Source organism: Larus michahellis, chromosome 1 (genome assembly GCF_964199755.1).
Source record: "Larus michahellis chromosome 1, bLarMic1.1, whole genome shotgun sequence".
Taxonomy (NCBI): Eukaryota; Metazoa; Chordata; class Aves; order Charadriiformes; family Laridae; genus Larus; species Larus michahellis.
Window position 1 is genome coordinate 50,593,061 of NC_133896.1, and position 18,833 is coordinate 50,611,893.

The 18,833-nt window shown below is 38.0% G+C and overlaps 1 protein-coding gene across 7 annotated transcripts in view; it reads left to right on the forward strand.

Moving 5' to 3' along the window:
* VEZT (vezatin, adherens junctions transmembrane protein) overlaps window positions 1-18,833 on the forward strand; it is a 59,927-nt gene that overhangs the window by 23,231 nt on the left and 17,863 nt on the right. For 3 of the 7 annotated variants that reach the window (XM_074575283.1, XM_074575337.1, XM_074575316.1), the window contains exons 3-6: window positions 1,695-1,784; window positions 4,261-4,436; window positions 7,223-7,498; window positions 12,579-12,728. In XM_074575283.1, the coding sequence (XP_074431384.1) occupies window positions 1,695-1,784; window positions 4,261-4,436; window positions 7,223-7,498; window positions 12,579-12,728 (692 nt within the window). The remainder of the gene's footprint in view (window positions 1-1,694; window positions 1,785-4,260; window positions 4,437-7,222; window positions 7,499-12,578; window positions 12,729-18,833) is intronic. The other 4 variants (XM_074575294.1, XM_074575346.1, XM_074575327.1 and 1 more) reach the window with 2 other exon arrangements.

The following is an 18,833-nucleotide window of genomic DNA, read 5'->3' on the forward strand; positions in this document are numbered from 1 at the left end:
TGCAGAGCAAGGACTTTGGCTTAGTTCATCTCAAGTTTCTGCAAATTGTAATTGCGAAATTTTGTTTTATTTTCCACCTCCTTACAAGAAACTTGGAGGATAATCTCGTGCTGCAGTTTGTGACAACTCTTCCAACTTACATCAGTGCCCTTGAGCAACATCAAAATGCAATCACTTGGATTTTTTCCATAGTCTAAGAAGTGTGGATTGCTGGGATAGCTCCTCCTAATAAGCCACGATGATGTCTGTGTATCAGGAAGAGTTATCGTTTTGAAACCCCTATTATTGATTTGTCTCTCCACTGACCTAGAAACATTTCCCTTTGGCGTAGGTCTGCAGTTCTTACTGTACACAGAAAGATGAGGCATAGGTAAAGAAAAACTTGAGTCACGTTGCCTAAATGGACAAAGTTAATTCAAAAATTGTTCTGTGAAGCATAAGGGCTTTAGGGTGACAATTTCTGATGTTACTCAAAGCTTTTCTGCCCTGGCTTGCTAGTTCAAACTTGTGTCACGCTGCATTTCAGAGGGCTGTCAGGCTGATCACAGGGCTGACCGCAAAGCTCCAAGCCCCTATTGCTTGGTTTTACTCTTCTATTTACTCTTCAGTTTGGGGGGAGGTGGGGGGGAACCAAGAGGGAGAAACGGAAGAAGCTGATTTAATGCAGACACCCTTTATACATTAAGCTATTGTAATCTGTTTGGGTTTTTTATATATATATTTTGAAACAGTATGCCACAAAATGTAAGTGCTCCACAATTAATTTTTTTGGCATACATTTTGTTTGATTGTATTACATGTCAGCAGTCTGAAGATTTAAGAGGTAGGGCCTCAGAATTCATGAAGTATATGTAAGTAAATATTTTGAAAAATACTTCCTGTCAGCTCAGTCTGAGGAAAGTAGATATACAATGTGTGTCTCAAACTCAATTTTTTTCTCATTGAATGGCTGCAGAGTGAAGCAACATCATGCATCTATTTAATTATAATCTTTCATGCATTGTATTTTAGGAAGATATATGAGTAAAATGTGTGATGACTGAGAGGGAGTCCCTCTAATTAGTGGCATTCCAAGTTATGTTTAGATAAAAGTGTGGATTTAGGTTGCGTGGGAAGCAGCATGGAGAGAAAGTACCTGACAGCACGAGCTGGTTGGGACAGGGAGTTTCTGGGACAGTTCCTCTATTTACAGTCACTCTTCCCTATCTCAGTTCACAGCTCTTCCAGAGCCTTGTCCTCAAGCTGCGATGGTCTGCCAAGGAGAGGATGTTCCTCTCCTGGTCCCCACTTTTCTTCAGTCTCTGTCAGACATTTAACTTCACTGCTTTTTTTTATCCTCGAGGAAAGAGAAAGTCTCTCATATCAATGCAGCAGCTGCCAATTTGAGATCAAACTAATTCTAGCTGTTGTTATTTTTAACAGTACAACATAACAATCCATTATGCTCCAAATAGGTGGGGCTGCTGAAAGCTTTAGTTCATGCTCCTGTGTACAGGCAAACTGACGGGAAGCAGATGTTCCTTTAGCGTACTCTGAAGTTAGGCCAACCACAGTAAGCGAAACTTCCTTACAGGTACTTGGGTCTGAGTTAACAAGAAAAGCAAATGCAGAAATAAAGGATTTGTCTGTTGTTATTTATTTATTTGGGGCTTTGGTGTTTTTTTTTTAATTGGAATAATTTCTGTTCCCTTCAGCAAGGCATCCTGTCAAAACTAGTTGAGTTCTTTAGAAGTTGGTTTCCTTTTCCACAATATAAGAAAAACGATGACATACTTCACCGACTGGTAAGTGATCACTTTTTTTTTTCCATTTCCTTTCCTAATCCACAAGTCTTCCTTTCCTCTGTACCTCATCCTCTGAGCACCGTCTTTGGTTTGTACTGTTGGGTTTGGCTCTAGGAGTTTTACTTCTTCTTCAGATAATATTGATTCTGGTTTTCATACTTCGTGTGCAAAGCAAATCGGGCACGCAAGAACAGGAGAAATATCAGTAGCCAGCTTGAAGATGTTAAAAATGTGGAAGATAAATTAAAATAAAATGTGTGAGAAATTCACGAAATTCTTGAAAGCTGAAAGGAGTTAACCTACAGTGTACCTGCCCCGTTTGGTTGAAGGCAGTGTGGAGACGCTGACTGAGAAGGTCCATACGTTGCAGCATAGTGCCTTGCAGGCACAGCTCAAGACAGAAGGCTCTAGAACTTCACCTGAGTATTGCTTTCACCTTCTGTTCCAGCCTGTTAGCTCGGGCATAGCCCAAACGCAGTGCAGCTGTACTACCCCTGGACCCATCCTGGCCTATTTGTTTCTTCACTGCTCTCCACGGTGCTTCTGCATTTGCGTAAAGCAAAGCAAATTAAGGCATCTCTGTTATAATGCTCCAGAATGGTGTTATTCATTAAGAACAGATGACATCTGTGTAGTGGTCTGGCTGTAGGGAAAGGCAAGAACAGTTCTGTGTACTACCTATGTGCTCTCATCTCAGCAGGCTGGGTGTCCGCCTGCCTTACCAGAAGTTCTCCTACTCCTGGAGCCTGCAGGAACTTTTCGGGCCCAAGTCAGCCTGTGTGGGGCAGACCTAAAGGGTGATAGTTCTACCCCAGATAATTAAAAATAGTTTTGAGCTTCCTTTACACCTGTTCTCTGCAATGCCACCTTTTAGCCAGTTCAGTCTCTAGCCTGGGCTTGTCTGAGATCTGCTTTAACTTGCACACAGCTGCCTGGTGTTCCTAGGCTGGCTTCCAAATGTCACATTAGTCAGACTGTTCCAGAATCTAAAAGTTAGAATTTTCATTTAATTTTTTCTACTATCATATAGGGATGATGACTTCAAATGTAGCTTCGAAAAAAAATTGTTAAGCAACATGAGAAGTTAGGGATTTCCATTTCTCAGAGAATTCTGCCAAGTCCAATTGCTATCTCTTCTTCCTTATCTCAAGCGGACAAAATTTCCTCTGAAAACTCCCATTAGTGATCTTTGGTTGTCATTTTTCTTCCTCCCTCTTCCCTTACGAATCAAAGGTATTATCTTCACAGCTTTTTTTAGCCTTACTTTCTTGAGATGGAGACACAACCAAAGAATATGGAAAACATGTTTCTCCTGCTGCATGCTGCAGTAGGGTACTGAAATGACACAGGATGCGTCGGAGGAGGGCAGAGTTTCCTCTTACACACAGTCCCAAAACAAAAGTTTTCCATTAAAAGCAGAATGAAAATTATTGCAAGTGACACCAATGTATGGAATTAAACTTTTGACTAGCTATCTTATGGTTTCATAGATAATGTCATTCTGCCAATGACAGAACCAAACAGATTTTGTATTGTGAAATGTCAAACTTCTATTAACAGGTTCTGTTAAAGGGTTTTACAGAAATATTCTCCTTTCCTTCCGGTAATCTTTCTAGATGCAAAAATGCACGTGTTCGATGTTTGTTGGGTTTTGTTATGACATTCTTAACTTGAAGTGTTTTGTAATTATAATTTGGTGCAGTATGCAAATTAAAATTTCAGGGGGCTTCTCTGATGGATCTGTTTTTCTTCAAGATCTGCGTATCTGTCTTAAAGAACTATAGCTGTAGGGGAAAAAATAGCAAATGCTTATCATGGCATCAAATCCACGCCTAAGTAACTCCCTGAAGTTTGCCTGGAGTTCAGCAAGTGTGAGGTCGTCGGAGTCCCATGCTGTTTTATGTTTGGATCACGTTCCCTTGGGAAAGGTCACGGAATCCTGCAGGAGAGGACTTCACTGCCTTTGCTGGGGGCTTGAGTCCAGTGTATTGACCCTACTATTAAATGTCCACAGGCGACTTTTTGTTGACTAATTTGTAATGTTTCTCTTTCTAATTTTTGCTTGTTTGTTAATGACATAAATTGCATCATGGCATTTAAAAAAGAAGAGTGCTGTTTCATTGAAGATCTTCTAATAGATGTAGCACATCTCTGATTCTTATGCAAATATACTGGCATAATCTGTGGCGTGTTTCCAGATATTGTTACTATCTAGGTCAGAGCACAAAGTCAGTGCGACGCACCATGCAAGTCTGAACAGTTAGGTAATATGTAAGTTTTTAAAATTAAGCGAGTTTCATAAAAATGAAGTAGCTACTTGTGATACATCTGAAATATTCCTGTAGGCTTTGGGAACAGGTTGCTGTCAGTAAAGAGCAGAGTGTCTGAGTGTTTTCCTTGTTCTGCTAACTTAATTTTAAGAATGGTCATATTCTTTACTAATGCTTCTTTTTTTCTCCTGCCCGTTTGTGCTAAGGATGTTGGATTTCGATTTGACACGCTCCGTACCATCCTGCAACAGGAAGTTCTGCTGCAGGAGGATGTGGAACTGATTGAGTTCCTTGACCCCAGTATCCTGTCTGCAGGGCAGTGTAAGCAACAGGAAAACAGACAGCTTCCAACGCTACGCTCCCTAGCAACTCCTAATATTTGGTATTGTACAGAGAATATCTACCACTATATTAACTGAGAAACAAGCAAAAAATATATTGTGTGTTCTTTATATAAAATGCAGCAATAAAGTAACTACTTTTTTTCTCAGGTCTTTGAGTCTTTGGTCCACTAGTCCCCAAATTTTTCAATAAGCATGTTTTTTCCATTGGGCATTTTCTTGGAAGAGTGAGTTTTAGTCTGAGATAGCTACACGAACATGAATGGGTGCTTCCAAACCCTAATACATGCTATAAGGAAGAACTATGGCTGATTAATTCATGAATTTCTAAAGCTACAGAGTGGTGATTTTGATAAATGAGACGTGATTGTGAAGACTGAATTGAAAAGTGTTTTCTTTGCTGTGGTCTTCATAAAATGTTGGGGTGAGGGTGTGCATGCAATTAATTTTCAGATACAAAATACAAGAAGAACAGACTAAAGAATATTTATAAAGCTGCATTCAAGTCAGCAGAGACTGGTGAAATTTATCCTAGAATACTGAAGGAGCCAGCTGCAGCAGTCTCTGAACAGCTACCACCGGTATTTGAAAAATAACAAGGATGTTGGGTGTTCTGACAGAGCGACTTGCTCAGAAATTGACAGGAATCGGTAGATAAAAATACCTCATAACACAGCCCGGTGCTATGTTTTCATACCTATGTTAGGAAAACAGATAAAAATATTATAAAGCCACAGCAGGTTAAAAACCCCAGCTGTTTAAGTTGTAATATGTCATTATTGATGCTTTCTGTCAAACGAGAACTTTTGAACCAGATTTTTCCAGTGGTTTGTCCCAGTCCTGGTGCTATTCAGTTTCTTTAACTGTTCAGATTATGAAGTACACTTACAGAATTTGTGAATGTTGCTCAGCTTACAGATGACACCAGGTTTGTAAGTGTTTTAGCAGAATGGAGTTCAAAAGTAGCTTGGAGAAATATCTTGAAATCAATAGAAAGGTCAGTAAAGACAAAATTCTAATGCTACACTTGGGAAGGAAAAATCGAATTAACAAACACAAAGTGGTGAATAATTGAGCAGGCAGTACTACTTCAGAAAAGGATCTGCCCATCGTTGCACAGCATGAGTTGAATGCATCAGCAGATTATTCAAAAAATGGCAAGTCTTATCCTGGTGTCCTTGTTATATGCAGGACATGGGGGTTTACTTTTCTATCTGTTTCCCTAAGCCTTGTGTTAGGCGACATCATCTGGTTTTGGATACCACACATGGAGAGGCGTAGGTAAACTGAACAAGAATAATGAGTTTAGAAAATGCAATCTTTTGGAAACATCAGAGCGTGTGCTAGGATTGTTGGCCAAAATGGAGAAAATTGAGGTGGGGTGGAACAGTGTTACAATGCGTAGAAGGTAGTTAATAAGAAGGTGGTGATCAGTTGTCATTTATTCTGTTCAGAAAGGGGAATGATATGAGGAAAAATAATGTAATTAATTTGCCAGTGATTCAGACTGGACTTGGGGGAAGTCTTTTGAACTCTAATGGTACTTACGAGTTGGAATAGCTACCTGGGTGCGTTGTGGAGTCTCCGTTTTTTTCTTCAGTCTGTCCACGATGATCTGGATTAACCAGAAACTGAAAATGGACAAAGTCGGGTCTTAAATCTCTTCCAGTCTTTCACTGTTGTGATTCATTTTTTTTGTGTGTGTAATTTTTTTTTTAGTGTACCAAGGAAGTTATAGACTTTGTGTCTACCCTTTTTAAAGTTAATTACATATCTGCAGTATTTTAAACCTGCACCTTTACTGAAACCAGTAGCCCTGGTTAAGCGTTAACACTTGTAAAGCTTGTTGAAATATGACCACAAAACAGCCCAGAAAATAGAAAACTAGAGATCATGTCTTACTTTAGAAATGGGAAAATATTCCCTGTGAATACTTCCAAAACTAAACACAGGATACACAGCTTTAAGGGGTGAAGAAAGTGAATATTTTTCTTTCCAAAAATTCTGAAAAATTAAAGTTGTTATGCACCTTGAAGCCTATATCCCATCCATCTCTGTGAAGACTGTTATAATTTTACAAAAGTGCAACTATAATTACTATATAGGAAACACTGTATTTTCTAGCAGTTACTTATTTTTGTTGAATTTTTCTAGATGAAAATAACAGCTTTATGAAGTTTTTTAAATGTCCTTGAGAAATAACTGAACTGAGATACGAATAACTCTTGTACTTTAAGGATTTTCAAAAGTTGCCACATTATTTAAAATGATTAGTCAAGCCATCTTTATAAAAATGTGTTAAAACCTAGTGGTGTGTTGGTGTCCAAGTTAAATGAGTCAGAATCTGCAAAACATAAAGCTGGCATTACTTGAGGGTTTTGTTACCAAAAGAAACATGCCCTTCCCTACTGTACTCTTGAACCTGGAAGTACAGATATTCCAGTTCCTACCCACCCTGGCTTATAATGCTGAGTAGTCAGGTTTTTTTCTTTTTCTATTTTCTTTTCTCTCTCTCTTTTTTTTTTTTTTTTTAAAGTCCTATGTATAAGAGAAACTGACCTTTCAGTGTGGTACATTATTCTTTTACTCGTGCCATAAAAAAGCCAGATAAATGTTTCCTTAGAGTATATTGACCAAGTAATATTGTGTACGTATACATCTAAATCTGCCACTAGGACTAGCTTTTGGTGTTTACAGCTCCCTTCAGGACCTACATAAAGCCCCATAATAAGATGTTGTAATCTCAAATGTAACCAGAAGCTTTGTGATTTTTCCCACTTGTTTGACCTCGGGAATCTGTGGTTGATGATACTTTCTCTGTTCTCAGGGATGTCTCGCTGTTGCTTGCCTTTGTAAGTGCACTGCTTATGCTTCCTTCGTGGTGGAAGGAATCATCGTGGCTGCTCTGGGGACTAGTTCTGCTTGTCTATGCAGTCTTTCGAGTGTGGGGCACATGGAGGACAGCCAAGCTGCAAATGTCCCTGCGAAAATACTGTATCCAGCTGGAAGAAACAGTGGCAAATAGCCGAGCTTTTACTAATCTCGTGAGGAAAGCTCTACGACTCATTCAAGAGACTGAAGTAATTTCCAGAGGATTTACCCTGTGAGTCTGTATTTCACTTTATTTAATACACAGGTCCATTCAAGTCAGACATCTTCTAAAATTCTCTTGTTACGCTATCTACCATAACAAGTGGAATTACCGAAAAACATAATACTTAAAGCTTTTCATCTACATAAAATAGTATAATTACCATTCATACTAAAAGTATGAATTCTAACAACTCAGTGTTAAAACTGTGCATCATGAAGGAGAACTAAGTCTCACAAAACTCGTATGCTTTTAAAATCTCATTCTCTGCTAGCAATGACATACATGAAGAAATGGATTTTGAACCATTTTAGTTAACTCTTTTGGGGAGTCATTTGGAGGTTTGCTTGTTTGAAGGTTTTTTGTATCTTATGTTACCAAATCTATGTAAATAAATTGATCTGTAAGTAATCATTCATATTTTAGAAAACAAGATGACATGAAAACCATTCTATTTTTATTTAACAAATAACAGTCTGAAGTAATAAGAACACAGCAATCAGCAAAGACCGTCAAAGGTCATTTCCCACCTCAAAAAAAAGTTTACAATACTTTTTTTTTCTTCCATACAATTGCCAAGATTAGAATCTTAAATTATTTAGTGCTGAATTTACCTCTCGTCCACTTAAGGGATGTGAAAGTGTTCCCGGTTATTTAGCTCTTGTAGCTATTTGGTAATTTTTGCTTCTTTGCTATGTGAAAGGACATCAGAACACGTTTGGTGTATGCAATGATCCCAAAGCCAACAGGCCCACTTCTGAGCACTCTCGTTGCCAGGGATGTGCTTCCTTTGTAACAACCTATGGTTGGATACATACCTGTGCCAGTTAGAGTTAAGGTTAAAGGAGGTGGGAAACACCAACAGCTAAAATCCAGTTGACTTCTTTCTAAAAACAATAAATAAGTGCTGTGTGTGCACCAAGACATTGTTTGTTCATGCCAGACCAACTACTCTGCGCTCAGGCACATGTTTTTACGTGCAAGCTTGAAACTGTAGACTTAACATTTTGAATTAATTTTCTAGTTTGAGATACCTTCAGTATGCTTCATTGAAGAAATGTTTCATTCTCCCTTTGGAATGCATAAGCATGTCTTCAGTCTGCCTAGCTATGTGTTTTGTTTTGGTTTGGTTTTTGCTGAAGAAGCATATAGTTGAGCAATAGGCAGTCTTATCTTTGGAAACGGGTTCTTAAAAGAAATTATTGTTAGGGCTTGTCCAGATTACTGATGAGAAAAACATTTGGATTTCTTCCTAAGTTTAAGCAAACGAACTTGTGGTCAGTGTCTAAATTGCTGCAGTCTTGCTCTTTTACTACATATCTTAGATAACAGATTAACAAAAAACAGACTGGTCTTTAAGCTGATGCTTGATCTAATAGCCTCTTTACTTAAAACTTTGGCAAGCTTTTCAAAAGACTTTGGAGTATGGATAGAGTGGGAGAAGTCTGACTGTGCCAGCATCCTCATTGGAACAAATGTCCAGTCTGAAGCAGTCACTGCTGTACAAGTTTTGGTTTGCTTTAACCTGGAGGAAGTTCTAAATCCAGAGTGTCCTTTTCTGCATCCACATATGCAAGAGATGCTGCTGCACAGGGCACCGTGAAATTCTTTGGTTGAGACAGCGCTTCATGTATGATCCAGAAAACTAGCTACCCCTTTTTTCTTCCAGAATTTTGCTACAATAAATCTCAGCAGAACAAAGCTTAGTATGTTCTCCTGTAGTAACCTTGTCAAAGTCTTAATGCTTGTTCAGAAAGAGTCACACGGCAATGGAACTGGTCGCATCTGGAAAGTTAATGAGTATCTTCTTGTGTCATTTTACATCCTTGAAGGAATGAGATTTCAACCAGGTAGCACAGCACCCTGTTGAATGAGACATACACTGCTGGTTTAGCGTACTGCTAGTTCAGCACGGTTTGGACTGTGCGTTAACCATGTTGTGAATGGAAAGATACTGAAGCTGCCGTTTAAATAGTACTGAGTTCAGATTGTGGCTAGCCGTACTTAGCTCAACTCTGATATGGCAAGCCCAGGTCTTCAGCTTTGGCCTGAAGTTCCTTGTGTTCCACTACTGTTTTTAATCCCCATTGCATCATCGATTGCTATGTTCTTGTAGGCTAATTTACATATGCTTTGAGATATCTATGGCTTTGCTTTATTCTACCCTATTTCCCCTTGTTAATTGATACTTGGCTGTATCTGTAAATGTTACATTATTCTTGACGAGGTTTTGCTCAATTCTTCACTGGTCCACTGCTGTCTGGTAGTGACTGCTCTGTGTTTAACTAATTCAAGCATTGTCTTCCCCTCATTCCTCTCTCACTCAAACAAACCACAGCAGCCATTTAGAAAAGGAACTAAGAACCCCATCGGGCCTCTCTTATAATAGCTGCTTTTAAAGGCAGCTTGATATTCTGATTTCAGAATGGTCTTCAGAAGTGTTTAATGCTGCTGTTGGCATTTAGGGTACGTCAGTGTGGTACAAGCTCCGCGGTGCAGAGATGCCCAAGACCTCACCAGGATAGTCTGGATTAAAGAGATTGCGTAGCCAAGGTAGGGCAGGGCTCTGCTCAGACAGAATGGCAGTATTTCTGACTAATTGCTTCATTTGCAATTAGACAAATGAGGCCTGATCACGGGTTGCAGCCTGGAATTTCTGCTGGCTAATGAGAGTATGTTCATTGTCTTGCACATTATAAAATGAAAACTGTGGGAATATGTAACGAAAGGCTGCAGCAATAAGCAGCAAATAGTTATTTCCTTGTCTGTCACTGAAATAATTAGCTTTTCTCCAAAATGCTCCCTTTCTATTATATTTTAAAATGGAATCAAGCTCTACGAGCCCATATTGGTGTATATAGCATCTTTATAGAACTGTTTTCATGTTGGAGTGCAGTAATAGGTTTTTATTAATGTGTCTATACATGTTTGTTAAAACTTGAGAGCCTATTTAAAATTTGGCTTGTGAGATTAATGGAGAAATAAGTCACTGTTCTTTACAAGTAAAATGGGTTTGGAGCACTAGGAAAGAGGAAATTCACCCTTAACCTTTTTTTCTTCTTGCTATTTGTGGCTGATATGCAAAGCTGATAACATTTTGTAAGTCCAATTAAGATACATAGAAGATAAATGGAACATTAGGACGTGAGGGATATGGCATGTCTGGCACATAGACATTTATAGCAAGTTATATTAATTTTAGATTACTGGAATAAAGAAGAATTATTTTACAAAAGACACTGCAACAAGCCTTCCCAGAAGGAAAGCAAATTGTTTTGCTGAATACTGGCAGTACATGCTGTGCATGAGTTGTGCCACATTTATTCTGTATAGGAGCTGGAAATGCTTACATCGCTGTAGCAGAACATAGATCTCTCTCTCTTTTTTATGGTAGAAGAATTTTGCTTCTTTCCTTTGAGCCTGCTTCTGACAATTCACCCAGGGCTTGAGTCTACAAACTACATAAGCACTTCCAGTTGTTACCTTCAAAAGCTAGGCAGATTGGCAGGTACTACACTACATGCTGTGTTCCCTAGTGAAATGTATGGCAAGACTAGCATTTTAGATTTATGTTTAGAAATTGAAATTAACACAGTTTGTTTTTATTTTATGCAGATTTTAAAGTACTTTATGAGTTGTTATATAAACCATTTTAATATCGTTCATATAATTTAATATGGTAAGCGGTTATTTTTATATGGTATTTCAGCTAGCGTATTCAGTACACTGCTATTTGGCATGACTGTCCTCGTGTTAACCATATTTGACGTGCTGGTATGTGTCCAGCCTTGCTCACTGGGTGGGCTGCATTGCTTTTTGTATTCGACAGTGGAGGCGATAAGCTATTTCCCTTCCCGATCCCTGTGCGGCATGATCCAGCTAAGTGCATGCAGTAGGACTGGCATTTTTCTAGCAGGGTGAGGTCTGCTGCTTTAGTCAGCTCTTCAGTTGGATGGAAGTGGGCTAGAGAAGTAGCTACCAATACAGCAACCCCAGTCTTGCCAGGTGCCCTGTATGCTTTTCCCTTTCAAGTGACTCCTGACATGTAATCGCCTCCTCAGCGTGCCCTGGGAAAGGTTGAGAGCAGAAGCAGGCTCTCGGTAGCCAAACAATTCATGGCAATTCGTCGTCCTGTCGTCCGCAGCATGTCCATGCCTGGGTTGATTCTAGTAAAAACAGTCCCAGCAAGTAGAATGGATGTCCACCTAGGCTATTTTCAGTATCTCAGTCATAGGTTTGGCATCAGACTGTATATGAATAGATATAACTGGGTGTTAATCTTTTTTTTCTTTTTCTAAAGCTTAATGTTACACAGACAATTTAACATTCACCCAGTTCACAATTCAGTTTATTGCCAGATGAGGTGATTTCTTGCAGATCTAAAGCCATTCTGAAGTGTATTCTAATGGGCAAATGGCATAGTTTCTTTTAAATAGTATATTCACCTGAATATCTGGACACCAAAATATACTTCCAAATATGCTTGTATAGTTGCACACGTTTCACGTGCTTACCTGTCAGAATCCCACAGACACAGCTGTCATTCATTGCATGACTGATAAAATCTAAGTCACCACTCAAATAATATTCCCGTTGACCTAGAGAAGATTCTGCACTGAAAAGGTTGAAAGAATATAGTGTTTTGCATGAAAAACAATATGTACTAGCACATTTTTTCTGCCCAAATTATTTAAAGAACAAATTTGCATATGGAGAGGCATATGTTCAATATCTGTATGTTAAAATTTCCAAAGCTTGCAGTGGGCTTGTAATAGTTTTGTATCAGAGATAATGTTATGGCCTGTCTACCCTTAGTGTGTCATTTTGGAAAACTTTGGAGAAAACAAATGTCCTCAGGAGTTTTGCTGTGGCTCAGATGAGAATAGAATCATGCTGTCTACTGAGGAATCCTGGCTGCTTATCGAAGATTTTGATTAAATACATGATTGACATATGAATTACTTTTTTTGCTCTCATAGTTACTGAGTGGTTTGAAAAAGTTTTCTAAGTAATGGAATAAGAAATCTGATGTACTGTCTTTTAAAAATACTTTAGGACATCTGTACAGTTGTATCACATTTTACTTTTCAAGTTTGCTTGACAGGGTCAGTGCCGCTTGCCCATTTAATAAAGCTGGACAGCATCCCAGTCAGCATCTAATTGGTCTCCGCAAAGCCGTTTATCGATCTGTCAGAGCCAACTTTCGAGCTTCAAGACTGGCTACTCTATACATGCTGAAACAATATCCTTTTTGTAAAAAGCCACGAGTTCAGATATTTGGTGTTACCTACCTATCATTGTGCCAACGTTTAGAGTTAGCATGTCTGGAAACATACAATATCTAATTACATGCCTAAACAAGATGAAGAAAAGGTAGCCTAGTAAATTGGGTCTTATGCTTGGTTTGGAACATTCTTAAAATTTTTGTCTTTTCATACTGTGCTGTGTGAGATAAGATTCTGTGCCCTGAAAACATTGTCCCAGTTACTGACACCCACGCCTTTGGTGTAAGTACTGATAATGTGTTTCAGAGTCCTTAATGATTTTGGTTTATAATTCCTTTTAGCCATCTTTTTGCCTTGCACCAAAATATCCTCTCCTCTCAACAATATGGCCTTTCATTTGACATCCCTGTGTTCAAAGGTAAGTTTATTTCCTGTTTCAGACAAGCTGGGTGAAACTGTGGTTACATTAATTAGCCAAAAGGCACATTTAAGAGCGAGGAGTTTCTACTCTGAATCAAAGCAAAGCACTTTGTATTCCTTTCTTTAATGACATTAGCATTTCAAGGTTTTTTTCTATGTTTATTGTACAATATGGGAAATAGCAATGTCTTCACCCTGTATTATAGCAAAAAATAAAACAGATATGTTCCTAGTCTGAAAAAACACATGCAGGGAAACAAAAGCTAGTGCAAATGGATGGATCTATTGAGTGATGATGTGTACACACACAGAGGCAAACACAAAGCTATGAGTGCGTGCATTCACTTAGAAGGAAATCCTCATTCTGGGCTCAAGACTTCACTCTTAGCTCTGAGGGATAAGGTGTATTTGCTATGTAAAGAAAGAAGATAATGCTCTGGCTGGTTCAGACATGTCCATAAGAGCAACCGATACCTAGCTTGGAAATAATCAAGAATCAGTTCTAAGAACATGGGAAGAGATCTGAAAATGGGATCTGTTAACATGTCCTTCCCAAATATCCTCCAGCATGAAGAAAGAAAGTCCAGCATTGGTTATGATGGGAGTGTAGATTATTGCTGTGGCTGGGGAGGTGACAGGTTCAAGGAATATTGGTGCGTACTAAACCATCCACTAGTTTTGTAACTACTAAACTTATGGAATGGCTTTTAAATTAAGGAATGGGAGAGAAGAAAGTTTTGTTTACTTTGGATAATTTGACATATCTGTCTGCAAAATTTTTAAGACCGAAATTCCATTATACCAAATTATCATGCACGTATCTCAGTAGTATGAGACAGCAGAAATAAATGGCCAAAAGTTTATTGAAGTTGCATGAATAATAGGTTCTTGAAAAATGGAAAGAGAAGCATTATATTTTTGCAGAACCTTGTGGCAAAACCAGTGGCAGCACGTGAGCTGAGATGCAGGCTGGGCCAACGCTGCAGTGCATGCAAACTGAAAGCAAGGAATTTAAATGTAAGGAAGGCGAGTAAAGGGTTTCTGCTCCCTGCCAGGATAATTTAGAGCAGCTTTAAGGTAGTTCCAAGTTGCCTTAGTTGGAGTTTTTCCCCGCATATCGTGAATGCCTGAAACTGCTATGTGTGTTATGTGGGCATTGGTGGCAAGGAGCATCTTTCAAAAAGATTCCAGTGCCTTGTGCAATTAAATAGTACTCTTAATGTTGGAGGGGCCAAAGATTCCTTTATGTTGAAAGAATTCACAGCTGCCACTTGTGACAACTTTAATGCCCTTGTCCGTCATCAGATTGTTGGCACAAATCTGGCCTACAGCAAGGAGAAAGAGGAACTGGGGAAATTAAGTGAAGGACTGAGGTGATAAATTGAAGGAAAGGAATGTTGATAAATTAAAGGAAAGGAACTTCCATCCAAAGTCTGGAAATGAGATCCCAGTTCTGAGTTTTACAGTTCTTTTTAGTAAGCTCTGCTTTGCACAAAATCAGAAGATATTCTCCAGTTTAACTCCTCTAGGTTATCTGAGTATGAACTAATGAATTGCTATTTGAAATTTGCTTTTCCTGAGCATTGTGAGCAATGTGAGTCCAGTAGCACTATCAGTGATTTACACTGGCAACAGCAAAACAAAATGCTTTTATTAGAGAAAAAGATATTAGAGAAACATTCCAAATACTTAAAAGTTGGATTAATATTACAAATTACATTAAAAAAACCCCAAACCCCATGTTCCCTGGTTAGTCATAATACTGTTTAAATAAACATTTTGTGTTTTACTGGATATTGCTTTGTATTTTTGTAGCAGAGCAGATGTGTCTCTGTATTTAGGCAAGAAACTGAATTATTTTTGCTTGGAACAATTTTCAGTAGGAATTTAATATGCGTATCACCTCCTCGTCTCAAAGGTAACAAAATTTGAATCTTCCAAGCTAATACACTAAAGAGCAAAGCTTAGTTCCATTTTAACTGATGGCCATTTAGGACCATTTTTCTCTTTGAAGAATAAGGAAGTAGTAATTTCTTAAGCGTGTGAGCAAATACATAGACCAGGCACAGCTTTGAACCGCAGAGCGTGCATTTCTTGGAAACATTTATGTGCATGTATAAATGGGAAATAAACTTCCAAGTTAGAGTTTGCTTTCCTTGGCTGACAGTATTCAGTTGATCGTGCTACATGGGCACGATACTGGTCATCCAACAACAGTGGTGAGCCTTTGACGTCAGAGATCCTTTATGGGTGACGTCCAGTTATCAAAATAGGGTCCTTGTCTGTGACTGGGCCTCCTGAGTGGTACACTGGGTACAAAAGGATGACAATTGAAGTATGCCCTATTTTCCTTCATTCTTGTGTTTCTTATAATGAACCTAGAAATTTGAGATTGACATTTATAATGCAGTGAAGATAATTGCTACGGTAAACATATCTTGAACTGAGACATGTCTATTGTTACATATAATGGTTAAAGTAATATAGAAAATGGTATTAAATTTACTAATGTAGAAAAAGGTATACTTTGATTTAAGTTAAGCTTTCATTTAAAACATTGCTATATATTCAGAACTTCATAGAAATACCTGTAGCCAAATTATTTTTCAAGCTTACTATATCATAACATCCCTTTCAAAAATTTTTTGCAACATCAGTTTACTCATTCATGGCTTAATAAGGCCTGATAATTTTCTCTACTTTGAAAATATGCATTTATATATGCTTAACAAAATCAGCCAAACAGCCTCTTAAAGGAACTGTTTTCTCAGACAGGTTGCATGTACCTAATGTTAAGTCAAAAAAGCGTTCAGGAATAAGCAAAATCTGTTTCCATGGGGCAATTTTTTCCCAGAAAAAGTCATTTCAGTGAATGATGTTGTACAGACACACCTTTGAGCTAAATTCTGTGAATTTTCTACTTACATTGCTTTAAATCTAGAGCTTTAAAACTATACAGTAAAAGAGAGAAATGTTTAATCTTAAAAACATTTATAGATTTGTATCTCATTTTGTCAACAAACGCAAACTGCAAAGCTTATTTTTGCTTTACTTTACACTGCCTTGAGAGGTTTTTTTGTTGCTAAGCATATACTTTAATGTATTTGATTATTTCTGAGATAAATATCAAATTCATACTTTGAATCAGCAAGAGGAATCCTATTGGAAGCCAAAGGGAAACTACTTTGAACTTCAGCCACTTGTTTTATGTGTAACTTGAAGAGAGACAAAGAAGAACATATGCTTGAGGGACTGAGCTGGTAACTGTTGGGCTGAGTCTTAAAAACTGGCTTATACAACTATTAATCTAAATTGTAGACGTAAATGAGTGACTCAGTAAAAATAAATTAGTAAATACATCATAAATGTTAAGGGATATACTGATCTACCCTAATCCATTAAGTGTAGATTTTATAGCTGTAAGTATTATTTCTCCTACCAAAATATCTGCAGCAAATCAGGATTTTATGGTAATGTGTATCTCAAATGTGTTAGAGGGAAAGCTGTCTGATTAACCTGTTACAGAGAATTAAAAATCTTAATTCACAGCTTTATTCATGGCAAATCAAATTGCATAAACCTGATATGTTATCATTACTCACTTCAAATAAGGCTAGAAGTTTAGTGATACTTGCTTGCAGCTAGTGTGCCCCCTTTTAGCTAGACATCTGCCTTCCGCGAGTAGAATAAATTAATACCTTCCTAGTTAAAATTTGTTCCCATGTAAAATAGAAAAAATACACAATTATACAGTAGCCTTATACCAGATGTATCAAACTTGACAGACCAGTAATATTTCATTAGATGGAAAGTCACGTTCCTTACATTTTATGTGAAATGACAGTTGGGTTCTTGCAGAAACAGTTCAGGATTTTCTCATGCCTTTCTTATTCCGATTTGCTCCTATGAGGAAGAGTTCATTGCTCAAAATCATTGAATAAAAAGGCAGAAGAGAGAAAAGAGTATTTATCTTGCAATCTGGAAGATAAGGGTATAGCACGATGCAGCAGCTGAAAGTTTAAGCTAGAAATTAGGCATTTTGGGTTAAGTATTTACAGGATGTTACACAGACCAGTCACTACTCGCTCAATAAATCTCAGCGCTATACTCCATTCAATTGTGTAATAACTCAGGCGATACTTCAGTTCCCATCTGGTTGCTTAATATTTTTATACTTAAGAGCCTTGTGCGTTCTGCGTCATGGGAATCCATGGTTTATTCACTGATTTGATTATATTCAAGGTGGATGGAAGAAATTTTATAGCTTATGTTACTGGGTGATGTTAATAGTCTCAGCCTCAGCTGGTGCAAGATGGCATGATACTCCATTTCCATTGAACTATATTGATAGGTAGGGCTTGGGGGTCGGACTGTATAAACTCAAGCAACTTTAATTTTGTTGTAAGTGTAAGCTGTCGTTCTCTGATGGCAAGGCATAAATAATATTATAAAAACAGACACGGGATAGCAGTATTTTAAACTGAATGATATCTTACCTCATTAAGGTGGAATGGATATAAAATGCATTCTATGTCTTTGAGATGCAAATTTCCCCTGGTAAATCTGGTAAAAACTTGTTCCTTCTCCTCTTTAAAAATTTAGTTATTGCGTCATGAAATGTTAGAAAAACACATACTTTTTAACTTGTGAAAGAGGAAGCTCACAGAAGAAAACAGTAAGCTAAACAAAAAGTAGTACCCTTTTTGGATCATAAAAGCCTAAGTCAGAAATCCATGGAAGGTCTGAGTAAAGATACTTGGGCATTTTTCTGTGCGGTGTTTCTTCCTTGACCATCCAGTTCGTCACATGCTTTGCTCATCCCTTCCCGCCTGGTGAGCAGGTGAGAAGTTTAGAAAAGAGCAGCTTGGATTTCTCAGGGATGTTGTGAGACAATCCTGTTAGATCTTTAGATGGGAATGTGCTTTTGAAGAGCGAAGTATGAATATTAAATTGTTATCTACAGGGGTACGTTAAGTGTTTTTGTGCTTTTCTATAGGTAAATAAGATTGGCCTTCTGACAGAGGTTAGATATTCACTGTATAGATATTTTATTCCGTATTTGACAATTTATTGTTAAGTTGTTTTGCCTTCTCTTTTTCCAAGCTAATAAGGAATGTCAGTTAAACAGATGAATAAAATATTTTCACAAAGACATAGAAAAAGTTAACTAACCTAAGGTTAGTTACTGTATTTTGTCTTTACTAGAAAACATTAGCACTAAAAATACTTGCGTTTTAGAGCCGAGCGCGTGAAGGAGATGTGTTTGTGCGTATGTATATGTTTGTGTGTATGTGTTTAAACTTTCTAAAGGTTTAGTCCTTAGGAAGCTAATGGGGGCATGGGATCAGTTCTCTGCTTTCATCTAACACACGAAATGGGACTGGGAGGGCTGCAATAGAGGAGGGGCAAGGCATGAGGTGTGGGAGTCCGCTGGGAATCCTTACCTGAGACATAATATCAGTAAGTCAAACCACACGTTTGAGAGATTCCCTGGATAATATTTTTTTAGCATGACTTAGAAATTCACATGTGTCCAAACTGATTTTTATGGTCTTCATGCGGTTGGAAATGTCTTGTTGCGGGAAAAGATTAACAAGGAATATAATTAGTCTCTGAGATAACTGGTCCTGAAGGGTTTTGACCTGACTTTTCAATCTGTGGTGGAATCACCGTCCTCATCCCATGTGCTCCATCTGCTGGGC